This window comes from Balaenoptera borealis (assembly GCF_965194805.1).
Source record: "Balaenoptera borealis genome assembly, chromosome: 2".
In the NCBI taxonomy this organism is placed as follows: Eukaryota; Metazoa; Chordata; class Mammalia; order Artiodactyla; family Balaenopteridae; genus Balaenoptera; species Balaenoptera borealis.
Window position 1 is genome coordinate 176,849,082 of NC_138867.1, and position 18,111 is coordinate 176,867,192.

The 18,111-nt window shown below is 38.9% G+C and overlaps 1 protein-coding gene across 7 annotated transcripts in view; it reads right to left on the reverse strand.

Annotated features, from left to right (window-relative positions):
* Window positions 1–18,111, reverse strand: part of ADGRE3 (adhesion G protein-coupled receptor E3) — a 130,438-nt gene that overhangs the window by 21,540 nt on the left and 90,787 nt on the right. For 3 of the 7 annotated variants that reach the window (XM_082380572.1, XM_082380573.1, XM_082380569.1), the window contains exons 1-4: window positions 11,689–15,922; window positions 10,310–10,432; window positions 4,350–4,505; window positions 858–895 (exon numbers count right to left, since the gene is read on the reverse strand). In XM_082380572.1, the coding sequence (XP_082236698.1) occupies window positions 858–895; window positions 4,350–4,505; window positions 10,310–10,432; window positions 11,689–11,767 (396 nt within the window). In that variant the 5' untranslated portion in view covers window positions 11,768–15,922. Of the gene's footprint in view, window positions 1–857; window positions 896–4,349; window positions 4,506–10,309; window positions 10,433–11,688; window positions 15,923–18,111 lie in introns of those variants that run through there. The other 4 variants (XM_082380574.1, XM_082380570.1, XM_082380571.1 and 1 more) reach the window with 3 other exon arrangements.

Below are 18,111 nucleotides of genomic sequence, written 5' to 3' on the forward strand. Positions count from 1 at the left end.
AGAAAGCCTGCGCACAGCAATGAAGACCCAACGCATCCAAAGAAAGAAAGAAAGAAAGAAAAAAGACATGTCTCAAGGAAGTTATCCTGACATTATTAGCATATCATATAGTGAGTAGATGAGGAGCGAGGCCCTCTCTCTACTCTCCTCTCTTCACCTTGTACTCCAGAGAACTTGCCCTGGACCCCCTCTTCCCTCTATCCACCAGTACGAATGCAGCATTGCAGCAACCCAGCTTTGGCTATGCAGTTGAGGACAAGATGCCAGGGGATGATGGAGTAACAGTATGGAAAGACCATGGGTACACTTAATGGCCTCATGGAGCAGAATCCCTTCACCAGTCTGGATTCCTTGCCTCTGGACTGATAAGTCAGAAAGTAATAAAGATCCATTTTTTTAAAGCCACTGGATATTTGGGTCTCTTTGTTACAACAGCTCAGCATATCCTAATACAGTCTTGCTTAGTCTGTCTTTCTTGGTTTGGGATAGATCTTCTCTTTAGGGGGCAGACACACACATACCTATATATACATACACACACACCCTTATATACATACACACTGTATCTATTTATCTCTATAGTGAGATATGTAGCAATAAACATAGTGATATACATGTATACATCATAGTTATATATAATACATATTAGATAACATAATAATATAATTAACACATATTATAATTAACATATATCAAAATATGTCGTCTTAATATATATCATATATTCTATATTATCATATGTATAGTATATGACATATAGCACACATATAATATATAGTATTCACCTCCATTTGCTAGCTTTGAGATTTGTAAATATTTGTTACCCGGCTAGGTTCCAGGATTCAGCTTCCACTCACCTCTTTTGTGCTATTGGTTGTCTCTGAGGGGGTGATTTCTGAAAAAGACAACAGAGGATGTTATTGTAGGAATTGAAAGTAAAAGTGTGGAGAGGTTGGCAGGTAAGGTGGGTAACTTTGCATCTAGAAGGTCTGAACTCATACACTTTATATTTCCTGACAAGGAAACAAGGTCCAAGACCTTGCAGCTCCAAGACCTTGCTCTTTTGGGGGATCAGAGTCCAAATCCCTGTTGTGGCATAGAACAATGTTTTTCAACTTAGAGTGATTTTGCCTCCAGGGGACACTGGCAATGGCTGGAGATATTTTTGGTGGTCACCCATGACTTGGGGTGGGGAATGCTACTGGCATCTAGTGGGTCGAGGCTTGGGATGCTGCTCAACGCCCTACAATGCACAGAATGGTTTCTGACCGCAAAGAATTATGGGGCCCCAAATGTCAATACTGCTGTGGTAGAGATACCTTGGCATAGAGGAAGTGGAAAATTGTAAGCTCCAAATTCTTTCATTCAGACCTGGCTGAACATTATAACTGAAATGGCTGAGGAAACAGAAAATTAGGTGCTTCAGGTTTTAAAATTCATCCTGGCTGGGAATTATAACTGAGACTAGAATGTCAGTTTATGATCTTCATCTGTTAATGGGACCTTTGTATATTGCTTCTTGTATTGTACGTTGTGAGGATAATCATCTCTATTTTAGAAAGACGAGGAAAGTCTAGCAAATGTTTACATATCCGTTACCATCATACTGAGGTTAAATTTATACTTATTCTGTGTCTTGGTTTTCAGCTGAGTCTATTTGCTAAAAAGAGCAAAGAGTTTTCCTGTACATTGAAGGCTTTGTCTTAAGAGTTCAAGAACTTTTACTTACAGCCTGAGTCTGAAAATGTTTGTTATTGGAAACCACATTCATTGTAGAAAAACATGCTTTTGGCAGAAAGTGGCATACTTTTTTTGTGAGGGCTTTCTTGGACCTACCAACCTTGGCGATAACGAACCCTAGATGGACTCAATCCATATAAAAGAGCTCTTAAAATTAGAAAATGTCTTAAAATTAGGAAAATAACTAAGGCATTTCTCTTTCTTGTAAGATCAGGTGAGTTTAACAGATTAACATCATAACCCAGGCAAAATCTCAGCCTGTTTATACGTTGTCAACAGAGGTGCCTGCTGCCTAGTAAAACACTAATTCACTTTGGGTTCAATCATATTCTTTCATTCATTTACTCATTAATTCATTTAACAACTATTTATTGATTGTCTAAGTTAGTGGTGGACTTAACGGCACAGCAACCCCTTCCTACACGCCCCGTGCTCATTTCTGTCACCTTCCCCACCTGGACCTCAGTCTCACATTTGGAGCACATGCAGCTCCAAGACCCTGGTGTGGGCTCCAGCTTGAGACTTGGGGAAATAGGGTAACCTGGGCTTGAATCTTGCAGGAGCACCTCCCATTGGTGGACAACATACTCCTTTTTTTTTTTTTTTAGAGAGAGAAAGTCTATTTATTTATTTATTTATTTATTTATTTATTTATGGCTGTGTTGGGTCTTCGTTTCTGTGCGAGGGCTTTCTCTAGTTGTGGCAAGTGGGGGCCACTCTTCATCGCGGTGTGCGGGCCTCTCACTATCGCGGCCTCTGTTGCTGCAGAGCACAGGCTCCAGACGTGCAGGCTCAGTAATTGTGGCTCACGGGCCTAGTTGCTCCGTGGCATGTGGGATCTTCCCAGACCAGGGCTCGAACCCGTGTCCCCTGCATTGGTAGGCAGATTCTCAACCACTGCGCCACCAGGGAAGCCCCATACTCTTGATATTAAAGAGCAACCTGAACTTTCCCAGACCTTTCTATCTGGAGCAGGAGTGTTAACCTAGTTTGGTTTTCCTGAGAATCAGATGAAAAGCTAGCAATATTAGCAAATACTTATAGGTACTGCACTAAATGCTTTAAATGGTACTATCTCATTTAATCCTTGCAATAGCCCTCTGAGGGCTGTATATCTTCTAAATTTCCAGCTCTCATCAGATGGACCCAGCTTTTGGGTCCTGGTAATACCACTTCCTCTTCTGTTCCCCTAGGTGTAGGATGGCTACAGATTTCTGCTATTGCTAATTCCTGGGTTGCTTCACTGTCCTTTTGACTTCTCAGCTCTTCCTTCACCAGCACCAATTCTCTATATGAAATTACTTATGTTTAAAAGACCTAGTGTGTTTCTGTTTTCCAGGCTTGATCTTGACTGATAAAGAGGAATAACTGATTATTACTATTATTATTATTATTGCACCAAAAAAAGCATGCTTTGTCCCTTTTATGGCTTCCCTGAGACCCATGTTGCAGTGTTGCAAGTGGCTGAGTGTGGACTCTCAGTATAAGCTGACCTAAGTTAAAAATCATCTTATTAGTTGGCAGACCTTGAACAAGTTACTTAACTTTTGGGTGCTTCAGTTTCTTTATCTGTAATAACAGTGCTTACCTCATGTAATAAATGAAATAATGAATGTAAAGCACTTAGTGTTGTACTTGGCACATAGTACAAATGAAATAAATATTATCTATCAGTATTATTGTTTCTCCACAAATCAGGTTCCTAGAATTTAGCTTTAAAGACTCTCTCTCTTATGATTTCAACTGTAGTCAATACCTCATGGATAGTCTGCCAAGTCCCATGTTTCTTATGTATAGATCTTCTCCATCTATATGATTTCTATGACAGTGATCATGTTTATCCAAGGTCACAGATCTGAGGGTGGGCATATGACTCAAATTGGGCCACTTTGTACATTTCCAAGTAATATGCAATTATGTCCAAGAGAGAATCAATTGATCCTTCTTTGGGTGGTTGGATCATTAACAATGGTAAGATTTGGAGCTGTTGGTGGCCATATTTCCTGTCCTGTGGACTAGGAGTCAGAAAAGGCAGTTTGCAATGAAAGAGAAGAAAGGAGCAGGCCCAGAGTATGAGAGACTGGGGTGCCCTGACAGTGTTTGGTCCCCAGCTTCAGTTCATTCCAGAATCCCAGCTGTATTCTTGCCCTTGAGTTCCAAGACGTTTCCACGCATCTTTATCATAAACTCATCTTTTCTGCTTAAATTAGCCTGAGTGGGTTTCTTTACTTTGCAATTCAAAGAATCTTGTCTCAGTCACAACCCTGTCACCTCCATCTCCAACTTGCCTTCTTCTTCTCCTTTTTTTGTTTTTGCCGCACTGCACTGCACTGCTTGTGGGATTTAGTTCCCCGACCAGGGATTGAACCCGGGGACATGGTAGTGAAAGTGCCCAGTCCTAACCATTGGACCACCAGGGAACACCCTCACTTGGCTTCTTAACCCCATTATTTCTCTAAACTTCCTTCTTTCCTTTCCCCTTGCTCTTTCCATTACCTGTTTCCCTCCAGAAAATAGACATGTCTTGGCCCCACCACAAGTATATATTTTCTGGTGTTAGACTCAATTAAAAATTAGAAAAGGAGACAAGAAGACAAGAATTTTCTTACTCTGACAAGTGTTCTCGCTGGAATTACTGAATTGTGTTTTCCCAGAGAGGAGTTTATATCCAGCGTTACAGTGACAGTAGAAACTTCCTTTCGTATTCTGACATTTAGCATTCACACCACAATATATACTAATGCGTGGTTTACATTCATCAATATCTGGAACACAAAGGAGAAATTTGGTCATTCATTTGACAAAGATTTATTGAACATCTAAATATGTGCCAGAAGCTATATCCTTTCCACCAGGGTCTATCCTGGCTTTCCAAAACAACTCAGTTAAGGTAATAGTTGTCTTTGTTCTTTCCTTTCTTCGTTGATTTTGGTTGGGTTCTCCAAGAAGCAGACATTGAGACAAGGATTCAAGTTCAAGTACCTTATTTGGGAGATGGTCCCAGAAAACACTGCAACGGAAATGGTGAAATGAAACAGGGAGGGGAAGGCAGAAAATAAAGGGGGTATTATCCAGGAAATTTCTACTGTGGGCGACTGAGGCTCAATTCCTCTGGGAACCTCTGAGAGGCAGTGTAGAGCATGCACTTCAGGTAAGCCTACCTGAGGGGTGAGGGAGCTGGGGTATTTATCCACAAAATCTTATCATTTATTGGTGGAGGAATGTTCCCAGGGGATGTAAACTCTCCAGTACTTCCATTTGTCCTGAGCGTGGACTGAGTGGTCTTCAGTGGCCAGAGAAAGCCTCAGACTTGGTGTACGAAGGAATGAAAAATGCCAAGGGCATATAGATGGGATACTGACCACGTTTGTATCTCTCCCCTACCCCCAGTTCATATGTTGAAGCCCTAACTCCTAGTGTGGCTGTTTTTGGAGATGGGGCCTCTTAGGAGGTAATTGACATTAAATGAGATCATAAGAATGGGGCCCTGATCTGATAGGATTAGCATCCTTATAAGAAGAGACACAGGAGTGCTACTCCAAACCATTGCTTCTGCCCTTATGCCCAGTGAGGAAAGACCATGTGAAGGTACAGTGAGAAGGCAGGTCTCACTAGAAATAGAATCTGCCAGAACTTTGATCATGGACTACTTCCAGCCTCCAAAACTGTTATAAAGTAAATTTCTGTGGTTTAAGCCACCAGCCGGTGGTATTTTGTTATAGGAACCTGAGCAGATTAATACATCTGCTAAACTAACTAATTGAGTTAGAATGTTTTTGTTAAATCAATATGTCTCCAGTCCTCAGGGTCACTGTAGCCCCTTTACAACGATGTCAAGTGGGAAGTAAAAATGTGTGATTTCCCTGTCTGTTACAGGAAACACGGAATTTGGGATTTTCAGAGTGTGACATAGTGTGGCTGATGCTGTTGCTTACTCAATAGCTATTCCTTGTTTGGGAGGCCAAGCATGGCAATCTTGTTCCCGTTTCTCAGGTGCTCTCTTTCTCAACCTCCCTTTCAGATAGGGTTGTCCTGTGACATACCCTTAACCAATGAAAAGTAAAGATGGTCTCCTGAGAAAAACTTTACAAAATGTGAGATAGAAAGTAGTTACAATTCACTACAAAGGAATGAGACTCAGTCTGGTATTGGAATTCCCAACTGCAAACCTGTAAACTTGAAGACAGTTTCTGTGATTACTGGGATATGTATTGATGGATTACTGGGGTAAGAGGATGGAGTTTAAAAATTCTCTACACAGGCAAGATAGAATTTACTTGTTGGAGTAAAAGAAAGGTGAGGTTATACAATAATTGACAGAGATATTACCCATGTACCCAATTTGAAGAAAACATGTGAAGAAATGCTCCAAGCAAACAAGTTAACAAGTATTAAATTAGCAAGTACAGAAACCTCAACTTGGAGGAAGATGAAGGGAAGAGGAAGCAGGGTTTTACAATGAACGTTGAAATAAAATTAACATTCATGGGGGGGGATTGGAAGGAAGAGGAGGAAAGGAGAGGAGTAAAATAAGAGTATTTTAAGGATGTCGTCTCTTTACTGGGAGAGGGGAAGTAAGGGTAAAATTAAGCATCTTGATAGGGAAAACAATGCAACCTGGTGGGAAAAATAATTGATGAGTGTTTCAAATATTAGGAGAGAAATATGTGTTTGATTATGAAATTAAGAAAAGAGAAAGTAACCATTAATAGTATGAAAAAGTATAGTAGAAATTCTAAATAAATAAAGGGAAAAATGGAACTAATAGCAACTTGATAAAACAAACACAAATAAGAAAAAGGCTAGTGGGAAGCAGCCGCACAGGGAGATCAACTCGGTGCTTTGTGACCACCTAGAGGGGTGGGATAGGGAGGGTGGGAGGGAGGGAGATGCAAGAGGGAAGAGATATGGGGATGTATGTATATGTATAGCTGATTCACTTTTTTATAAAGCAGAAACTAACACACAATTGTAAAGCAATTATACTCCAATAAAGATGTTAAAAAAATCCTATGCAAAAAAAAAAGAAAAAGGCAAATGAGGAAATCATAATAATATAAAATTAATAATAAATGTAAAGTAAGACCGTGGGAGTAACTGTGTCAGCCATTACACTAAATATAAATGGACTAATATACACTAAGTATAAATGGAAATCTTCTATTAAAATAGAGACTAGGAAAAAAAGAGAAAAAAATAGAGACTAGAATATTGAGTGCGGCTGTTTCAAAACGTGGCTTCCAAATTATTTGACACTCTTTCCATTGAGATGTGGGCACATTGTCTTATCCTTTTGTGTCCAAGTGTGCTCAGGGCTACTTTAGTCAACAGACTATTGCAGAAGTGTTACAATAGGACTTTGAGACAAGGTCATAAAAAAACGTGAAATTCCGCCTGAGTCTCTTGGAAGCCTCACTCTCTGGAATCTCCATGCTGAGACATTACCTCTCAGAATTCAACCATCAACTGTGAGAAGCTGAAGCTACATGGAGGGATCTAGCATAGGGGCTCCAGTTGACAATCCTAGATGATTTCAGTCTTTGAGTTATCCCATCCCAGGCACAGACATGTGAGGAGAGGTGCTTTCAGATAATTCTAACCCTCAACTGTTTGAGTCACCACCAGCCAGTTGAGCCTTTTATCTGAGGCCTAAGATATCATGGGGCAGAGAAGAGCCATCACTGTTTTGCTTGTCTGAATTCCTGACTCATATGAGCATAATAAAATGGTTGTTTTATGCCAATGAGTTTGGGTTTTATTATGCAGCAGTAGATAAGTGGAACAATGGGCTAAAAAATGACACCCAACTATATACTGTTTTCAGGAGATTGATAATATTGGAAATAAAGAGGTGCACAAAGAGATACTAGGAGAATTCAAACAGAAATAAAACAATGTATAATATTAATATCAGACTCAGTGGAATTTAAGGTTCAAAGTTCTAAACAAGGTAAAGAGGGAAACTATGTATTGATACTTAACATATTTTATGAAGAAAATTATATTCCATTCACAAATATGTATGCACCAAACAACATAGATAAATACAGAAAGCACAAACAAGTAGAAATGTAAGAAGCAAGAACAAATCAAAATACAATTATACTGGGATATTCAATTCACTTCTCTCGGAACTAGTAGATAAAAAATAAATAAGAGTAGAGAAGAACTGGATATCACAATCAATAAGCACATACAAACAGAGGAAAGATCTAGTGGATAAAAAGTAAAGATATGGGGAAATTAATGAGTAAATAAAATCAATAAATACACATATACAGAAAGTCAGAGAGACAGACAAAGTCACTCGCATGTGCACACACACACACACACACACACACACACACACACACACACACAGAGAAATAGAAATTGAAAGAGATAGAAGCCTATGCAGAGAGAGAGAATTTTATATTCCTTGAAAATAAAATATATATTTTCTTTCATAAAATCAATCATATGCTTCCACAAAGATATCTCTAATAAAAACTTAAAAAGTAGAGATTTTCAGCCATTAGTTTAAAAATCCTAATAAATTTTTTAAAAGTAGAAATGATTCTTTAATTATCTAATAAAATTAGGAATATATAATGCAAAAATGTACAAAAAATCTTAACTTTTTGGAAATGAGGAAGCACCCTCCCACATAATTCTTGGAGTAGAAAAACATCAAAAGGAAATTACAAACCATCCACAGATCAATAAGAAGAATACTTCATCCTGTAGAATATATCTAAGCCTGTTCTCAGAGGAAAATGTATAACCTTATATGTCTTTATTTTTAAGAAAGAAAGGTGAAAAAATAAAGCATCTAAGTATTCATTTTAAGAACCCAGAAAAAAGAAATTAAGAAGAGATTAAATCTGAAATCAATAAAATACAAAACAAAAAACATAGTAGAAAGGATAAAAAATTCAAAAGACCAATAAGACAGATAAACCCACACAAGTTTGATGAAAAAACCTGATGGAAAATAGCAAGAAGGGGAACATACCACAGTTTCAAGGAGGTGATTAAAATAACCATAAGAGAATGCTGTATGCAACTTTATGGTCACAGATTTAAAAATTAGGGAAAATAAGTGATTTCTTATAAATAATAAAAATTATTCCAAGAAGAAATAGAAAATTAGAATAAGCCCATTGAATCAGTAGGAACTGGAAAGATGATTCATGATCTACCATTAGAAAAAGCACAAGGCGAGCATTTCAAGTGAGGAACAAGCTATGATGCAATATTTGCAAAGAAGGAGATGTCTGGGATCTGGCCATATGATTTTTATAGCCTTTGTTCATATGAGGGTTTAAAAAGAGTTGGTAAGTAAGAGAGAAAGGATTTATCTGGAGAGAACTGATGCTGTCCTGTGAGCCCTTCTACTTCCACCCAAGAGGAGAAGTGTGTGTGAGTGCTTTTCTCTTCATCTTAATCCAAGAGAGGGATTTTAAGGAATTCATTCAGCTAATTACACTGTCTTTGCATTTTATGGGGACCCAGTTGATTGGTGCCTGTTTCCTCCTGAAAAATCTAAATAGTGAGCGAGCCACTTGGGCAGAAAAGAAAGATCTGCTGCACCTGCTTATCTCAAGTTTCTTGGGCAAAGGGTGAATGTATATTTCCCAAGAGCTAGATGTAAGTCATGTGTGAGAAGTTTTGGGTGTGGGGTTGCTTAGTTTCTTTCAGAGAGGGCCACATGGAGTGGCAAACGGACTTTATCAGGAAGAAGCTGAAGAAGACACAGGATTCCTCCAGGATGAGTAAGGTGTAGGGAGGAATTTGCTGTTATCAGGGGAATTTCAGGGGAGTGATTGGGGAATTGTCCTCAAATAACCCACAAAAGCTGTCACGATTGAAAGTGCTGTATCTCAGGAACATAGAGACTAAATAGCAACAATAGTATCATCAAGGAAAAACTTCCCTGCTCCCCTTTCCTCATCTCCCTGCCAGGTTACAACTCTTGCAAGATTGGGTGAAGGAAAGTAGAATGTTACGTGGGGAAAGAGGAGAGAAGCCAATTATACACCTTACTCCCAACTGTAGGCTTCCAACCAGGAGGGAGGTTGAAAAGTAGGAAAGGAGAAAAACCTAATATTTACTCAACTCTAGAGTGTTTATTCTTCCATAGAATTGGACATTTAAATTATTGAGTTGAGGCAGCATCTTGCGTCTTAGGTGACCACAGGACTTTATATTAAAAAAAGTTTCTGCCCAAGCTTTTATTCTTTCTTTGCCATGACTTCAGTACATAATCTCTCTCCTTAAAAAATTGTACAAAAAATTGCACAATGCTTTATGATTCATGAAGTACGGTTACATTTATTATTACCTTATTCAAACCCCTTACTGCTATCATGAGGTCAGCATTATTACCCTTACATTATGGAGGAGAAAATTGAGACCTAACTAGGTTCTGGAAGAGCCCACTTTTCTGACTTCATGGAAGAATTTCTTTCTTGGTGAAGGTTGAGTTGGCAGAGTTTTCAGTATTGCATATTATTGTTACCTCCTCAAAGCCCTTATCCTGCCTTCTTTCCACATCTACCTCTAGGTGATTTGAAAATTACCCCTTTACCTTCACATATCTCCAAGGGGTATGTGAAGTATTGCTGCCTGGATTCAGAAATGTATCCACGGTGGCAGCTACAGTGAGTGGCATTGACACAGGAAGCATCTTGGGGGCACTGACGACAGGTCCCTGCAAGGAGAAGAGAAGCAGGTCAGATGTCACCAGAGTCAAAATCTCTCCTGTTATCATTTGGTTTGGCTCTGAGCAAGGGCCTCTCAAGGCTGAGGAAGCTGCACCTTTTTCCTTTTGTGAGACGTCAGTACATTAAAAAGTTAAAGATACCAAACCCAAGCTACAGAAAAAAGTATGATCCTTATGCATGATAAAGAACTGAGGTTGGCATTAAACAAGTTAATTTTAACACAAATATTTCAATGCAATATAACTGTGCTATTCGGAAGATCATTGCAGAATATATAAAAGGGGAACGAGTTGGTTAAGACCTGGGACACTGTGTTTGATTCTGACTCCACCACTTACTACCCGTGTGTCTTTGCACAAGTGTCCTAACCTCTCTGTGCCTCAACTTCCTCATCTGTAAAATGGGTTAATGTGAGGAGTAAGTGAATTAATACATATAAAGTTCTTCAGGCAGTGCCTGGAACATATTAAATGTCAGCTATGATTACAAAAATTTGAATTCGTAGGGTACCACAGAAGGTATATTGTGATAAGGGTACATGTTGTCTTTGTAACACTATGTAAAATTTCATGTAGATGGAGATCACTAAGGATCTTAATCTGAGGCCCCTTGAAAATGAATAGAAATAACGGGGACTGAGGAAATATCTCAAGCTTAAGTCTAGTGGAGAAATCTGGGAGCTGTCCAGGGTTCACACAGAGTGGAGGCAGGGAACGTGATGGGGGGAAAATGTGCAGAGCCTGGCAACTCAGAATGCATCCCTAGCTTTTAGCTAGAAATGTAGAATCTCAGGCTCCACCCTAGGCTTGCTGATTCAGAATCTAGTGAGATCGCCAAGGGATTAAAGTTAACCTGAAATGAACTTGCTCATTTTTTGTTGACTTGCTTGTGACTGGAATGAAATGATTATCATCATGCTCTGTCTCTCCCCACCAGAATGTTTACTTCATGAGACTTGGTGTGTTTTATTCACTGTTCTACCTCTATCTTGTTCATGCTGTGGTTACTAAAAACAAATAAATAGACAACAGTAAAATAAAAAAAAAAGAAAACTTAAAATATACCCAAATTTGATGAAATGATGACTTAAAAAGAATTACAGGAGTAAACCTGCCCCATTTCTGTTCCCAGAAGTAGCCCCCTTCCTCTGTCTTGTTGGAGGATGTGAGTGGTCCCAGGTGCATTATTGGTCTACACCCTCCCTGATCTCTGGCTATGAAAAAGTCAGGCTTTAAGCACTCACCTTTGGTTTTCTGAGCCATGACTCCTGACAAGCTTAGCAGAAAGCAGAGTCCTGGAACAGGGAAGCAGAAGGGAGACATGAAATGATTGAGGAAAGATTCTAGGATGTTCTCCAAGGGCCGGGTATCAGTTATCTATTGCTAAATAACAACTATCACAAAATGTAGACATTCATTTTATTACCTCTTGTGGTTTCTATCATTTGGGAATCTGGGAAAGGCTCAGCTGAATAGTTCTGACTTGGAGCTTCTTATACAGTTGTTGTTAGACAGTGATGGGGCTGGAGCATCTGGGAACTGGCTGGACATGGCTTCATGTAGTCTCAGGGCCTAGGGCAGTTTGGGCTTCCTCCCATCATGTCAGCCTTGGTCAGGCAGCTTCCATGACACTTCAGAGCTCTAAGCATGAGTGTTCTGGCCAACCAGGCTATATCTCCTCTCAAGATCCAGTCCAGGAGGTCATGCAGCTCCATTCCACCGTATTCTCTTGGTTACAAGCAAGTCACATGTCCACCCAGATTCAAGTGGACCAGAACCAGAGTCTTCCTCTTGATGGAGGATAGGCAAAATTCCAGAAACAGTCTTGGAGGGGAAGTATTGTTTCTGCCTTTTTGAAAAATGAAGACTGCCTCTATGTGAAGGCTACTTCTACTGTGGCTGCTAAAGTGCTATTTTTTTCTTCCCCAAACCTTTCTAACATCTGGTGGTATCATCAGCCATGTTCCTGCTTCTGCAAAGACCTGAAGGTGCTGGATAGATGGGTGGCTTTTCTCTTCCTTTCTTAATAAATCTTACACCACTCTGATTGTTAGTTCTCTCCTTACCTTCTTTTCATTCTCTTATAACATACTAATGTCTAGAATAGTTTGCCACTTGCAAATACAATATACAAAATATTTAACAACTGGTATGTTCAGGAACCAGCCAATCAGAATGGACATTGGAGACCCTCTCTGAGGCAGCAGGTGTTAATCTTTCAGCCGCTGAATTGTGAGGCAGTCGATGGGGTCCCAGGGAAGGGTCTGGGCTGGCAGTAGTGTCCTGGGAGCTGATTCTGGGAAACAATTATTTACACATGGTGTGGAAACATTTCAATATGAACAACCAATGTGGCTCTTCTAGTGTGCACAGGTCCAGTGACTAGTAATCTTATTTGCAACATTTGTTACCCCCTAAGAAAGTGGGTCCTGCAGATGAATGGATAAAAAATGTGGTATATATATATATACACAATGGAATGTTATTCAACCTTAAAAAATAAGGCAGTCTTGCCATTTACAGCAACATAGATGAATCTAGAGGACATTATGCTAAGTGAAATTAAACCAGACACAGAAGGACAAATACTGTATGATTTCTCTTGCATGAAAAGTAGTCAAACTCACAGAAGAAGAGACTAGAATGGTGGTACCAGGGCATTCTTTTCCAATGGGTATACAGTTTTTGCTATACAAGATTAATACGTCCTAGAGATCTGCTGTAAAACATAGCAAATACGTTTAACAACTTGGTGTTGTATACTTCAAAATACGTTAAAAGGATAGATCTCATGTTAATCATTTTACAAAAAAAGAAAGAAGAAAAAGAGAAACATTTCCACAAATAATGAACACTTTGGAAGTGATAAATATGCTTAATATCTTGATTGTGGGGATGATATCATGGGTGTATGGTGTATGCTTATGTCCAAACTCATCAAGATGTATGCATTAAATGTGTGCAATTTTTTGGTATATCAATTACACCTCAATAAAGCCAAAATAAAAAAAGAAAGTGGGTCCTGGTCATGGAAGGTCTCTGTTTACCAAGTTGGATGACAGGTTGGGGGAGGGTGGACTAGTTTGGTGGAGCTGGTAAACTTTGATTCCTGTGGGTAAAGGACTGGGATTGGAGGGCTCGAGGCTGAGAGTTTGGTGAAGTGTGGGGGGGGGAATGTCTTGGCTTCCTTGGGGAGGTTCAGAAGATGTGGTGGCTGGTGTCTGTGAAGCAAGACTTGGAGGAGATGGGAATTTTTGGATTAAAATGCGGCACGCCCTGTGATGCAAACACCCCTCCATCCTGCCTATGAACACACCAGTGAAATTTCTCTTGAAGAGAGAGACTCCGGTCTTGGGGAGAGGATTTCCTGGGTGGGGGAAATTGGGCAAGGTTCTAAGGGCAGCCTCCACAATATCCAAGAGCAATTGAGCTCTTACCACATGTCAGGCATTGTTCTAAACATTTTAGGTACATGAACATACTTCAGCTTTCTAACAACTTTAGAAGGTGAATACTAGAAAAATTAATGTTTAGCAAATATCTACTGGCAGATTTTGGCTTTTGGAAGTAATTTTGAGAGTATCTAGTTGCTAAGGAGGTGGGAGACTTCGTTGGCGTGCACCGTTTTAAACAATGCTTTGCAAAAGATTCTGAAATAAAAAATAGTATATTGAAAAATTATACTCATGATAGTAATTAAATTACTGTCCCCTGAAATAATGTTTAATAATAAACATATGAACGTTCAAAATCCTCATGAAAGAATTATGAACTGGAGGGACAATTTGGGAAGACAAACTCTAGGGAACAGCATTAAACATTTCATCTTTCCTGCTCTTCAGGTTATATTTCTGACTTTTCCTTTTAATTGCAATTTTTTAAAACAGAGAATTGCAAAATATAGAAATGACCCAGTTTAGAGACATATACAAATGTTTTCTTCTCTCAACCAGGAATTTAGACATAAGGAATAATAGCTGGTTTATAAAGAATAAAAATACTTTCCAACATAACTAAAATTGCATCACTGAGACTCTTTTAAAAGCTTAAAAGTCATTCAGCCGTCATCCTATAATATTCTTTGTACTGTCTCTAGTGTTATTTTTAGCAGGGAAAAATTTATGTTTGGCATTTATTAACTTCAACTTCAAAATTATTTTTTTCTGAGCCACCAAATTATGGCTTCTGCTTGTTTTAATGATATTTTAGTTGAATTTATATTATAAACTAGGAGAGTTAGGGGGAGAATGGATACATGTTTATGAATGGCTGAGTCGCTTTGCTGTGCACTTGAAACTATCACAACATTGTTAATCGACTATACTCCAATATAAGATAAAAAGTTTAAAGGGTAAACAAAACAAAGAAAAACAAAACCAGAAAGCTGATTGTGACTGCTATTTCCATAGTATCTATAGTTGGAAATATTGAAATTATACAATGATTTACACATTCTAATCTAAATTATTTTATATTATAAACTAGAAAAATCTAATATATAGCTTTTAAAAAAATGAGTGATCTTAGTGTCAAGGGGTTACTAAATCAGATCATTAAAATATTCATGAGAAAGAGAACTCAAATGACATAAATTCTTAAGTTTTTAATTCCCATAAAATATTTCAAATATATAGAAAGAGTGACTGCTGTGAGCCAAACACTGCCTTGGGCAGAAATGTGAGAACTTTTAAAAATGAATCACACTCAATCAAACAATAAAAGCAATAATATCTGCAGAAAACTATTTTGTAAGTATATGTAAAATAATATGATGTATTTTTTGTCCTTTATTTTAAAATAAAAACATGTGGAATAAAAAAAAAAGAAGGTGCTCTAATTTCATTCTTTTACATGTAGCTGTCCAGTTTTTCCAGCACCACTTATTGAAGAGGCTGTCTTTTCTCCATAGTATATTCTTGCCTCCATTATTAAAGATAAGATGACCATATGTGCGTGGGTTTATCTCTGGGCTTTCTCTCCTGTTCTATTGATCTATATTTCTGTTTTTGTGCCAGTACCATACTGTCTTGATTACTGTAGCTTTGTAGTATAGTCTGAAGTCAGGGAGCCTGATTCCTCCAGCTCCATTTTTCATTCTCAAGATTGCTTTGGCTATTCAGCGTCTTTTGTGTTTCCATACAAATTGTGAAATTTTTTGTTTTAGTTCTGTGAAAAATGCCAGTGGTAGTTTGATAGGGATTGCATTGAGTCTGTAGATTGCTTTGGGTAGTAGAGTTATTTTCACAATGTTGATTCTTCCAATCCAAGAACATGGTATATCTCTCCATCTTTTTGTACCATCTTTAATTCCTTTCATCAGTGTCTTATAATTTTCTGCATACAGGTCTTTTGTCTCCTTTGGTAGGTTTATTCCTAGGTATTTTATTCTTTTTGTTACAATGGTAAATGGGAGTGTTTTCTTAATCTCACTTGCAGTTTTTTCATCATTACTCCCTAACACCGTACACAAAAATAAACTCAAATTGGAGGCCAGACACTATCAAACTCTTAGAGGAAAACATAGGCAGAACACTCTATGACATAAATCACAGCAAGATCCTTTTTGACCCACCTCCTAGAGAAATGGAAACAAAAACAAAAATAAACAAATGGGACCTATTGAAACTTAAAAGCTTTTGCACAGCAAAGGAAACCATAAACAAGACAAAAAGACAACCATCAGAATGGGAGAAAATATTTGCAAATAACGCAACTGACAAAGGATTAATCTCCAAAATTTACAAGCAGCTCATGCAGCTCAATATCAAAAAAACAAACAACCCAATCCAAAAATGGGCAGAAGACCTAAATAGACATTTCTCCAAAGAAGATATATACATTGCCAACAAACACATGAAAGAATACTCAACATCATTAAGCATTAGAGAAATGCAAATCAAAACTACAATGAGATATCATCTCACACTGGTCTGAATGGCCATCATCAAAAAATCTACAAACAATAAATGCTGGAGAGGGTGTGGAGAAAAGGGAACCCTCTTGCACTGTTGGTGGGAATGTAAATTGATACAGCCACTATGGAGAACAGTATGGAGGTTCCTTAAAAAACTAAAAATAGAACTACCATACAACCCAGCAATCCCACTACTGGGCATATACCCTGAGAAAACCATAGTTCAAAAAGAGTCATGTACCACAATGTTCACTGTGGCTCTATTTACAATAGCCAGGACATGGAAGCAACCTAAGTGTCCATCGACAGATGGATGGATAAAGAAGATGTGGCGCATATATACAATGGAATATTACTCAGCCATAAAAAGAAACGAAATTAAGTTATTTGTAGTGAGATGGATGGACCTAGAGTCTGTCATACAGAGTGAAGTAAGTAAGAAAGAGAAAAACAAATACCGTATGCTAGCATATATATATGGAATCTAAAAAAAAAAAAGGTCATGAAGAACCTAGGGGCAAAACAGGAATAAAGATGCAGACCTACTAGAGAATGGACTTGAGGACACAGGGAGGGGGAAGGGTAAGCTGGGACGAAGTCAGAGAGTGGCATGGACATATATACACTACCAAATGTAAAATAGATAGCTAGTGGGAAGCAGCGTATAGCACAGGGAGATCAGCTCGGTGCTATGTGACCACCTAGAGGGGTGGGATAGGGAGGGTGGGAGGGAGGGAGACCCAAGGGGGAAGAGATATGGGGATATATATATATGTATAACTGATTCACTTTGTTGTAAGCAGAAGCTAACACACTCTTGTAAAGCAATTCTACTCCAACAAAGATGTTAAAAAAAAAAAAGGTGAATACCATTAGCATTAACCTCATTGTGCAGGTTAAGAAACAGAGGCACAGAGAGGTTGAGTAACTTGCTCCATTTCCCAGAGCTAGTCCAGTGGCAGAGCTGAGATTAAACCAGGCTCTGGGTTCCTGCTGCTAACCTACCACCCCACATGATCTCCCTTTCAGAAATCCCACACAGTGCTGCATGCAAAGTGGAGGTGTTCAGATTGTACACCCTAAGTTGGCAGTTTATTGTGATAGTGACTTGAGGAAGGGGTGCCCTTTCTCCAGAAGATGCTGCTCCCTAGATTTGATTAGGGTCTCAAAGTTCAGTAGAGGGTGTGATATGCTAACTTGGTCATTTGGGGCAATCCAGACTAATTGCAGGATTTGGGAGAAAATCCTATGGGCTAGCAGTGGCCCTTTTAGAGTGGAAGGGAGGGCAGTACTAACACTTACTGGGTCTCCCTCCCTGTATGAGTTTCTGATTGCTGCTGTAAAAAATTAAGTGAATTTAGTGGCTTAAAATAACAGAAATATATTCCCTTACAATTCCGTAGAAAATTCAGTTCTGTCAAAAATCACTCTCATTGGCTTCCCTGGTGGCGCAGTGGTTGAGAATCTGCCTGCTAATGCAGGGGACACGGGTTCGAGCCCTGGTCTGGGAAGATCCCACATGCCGCGGAGCAACTGGGCCCGTGAGCCACAGCTACTGAGCCTGCGCGTCTGGAGACTGTGCTCCGCAACAAGAGAGGCCACGATAGTGAGAGGCCCGCGCACCGCGATGAAGAGTGGCCCCCACTTGCCGCAACTGGAGAAGGCCCTTGCATGGAAGCGAAGACCCAACACAGCCAAATAAATAAATAAATAAATAAATAAATAAATAAATAAATAAATAAAATAAAATAAA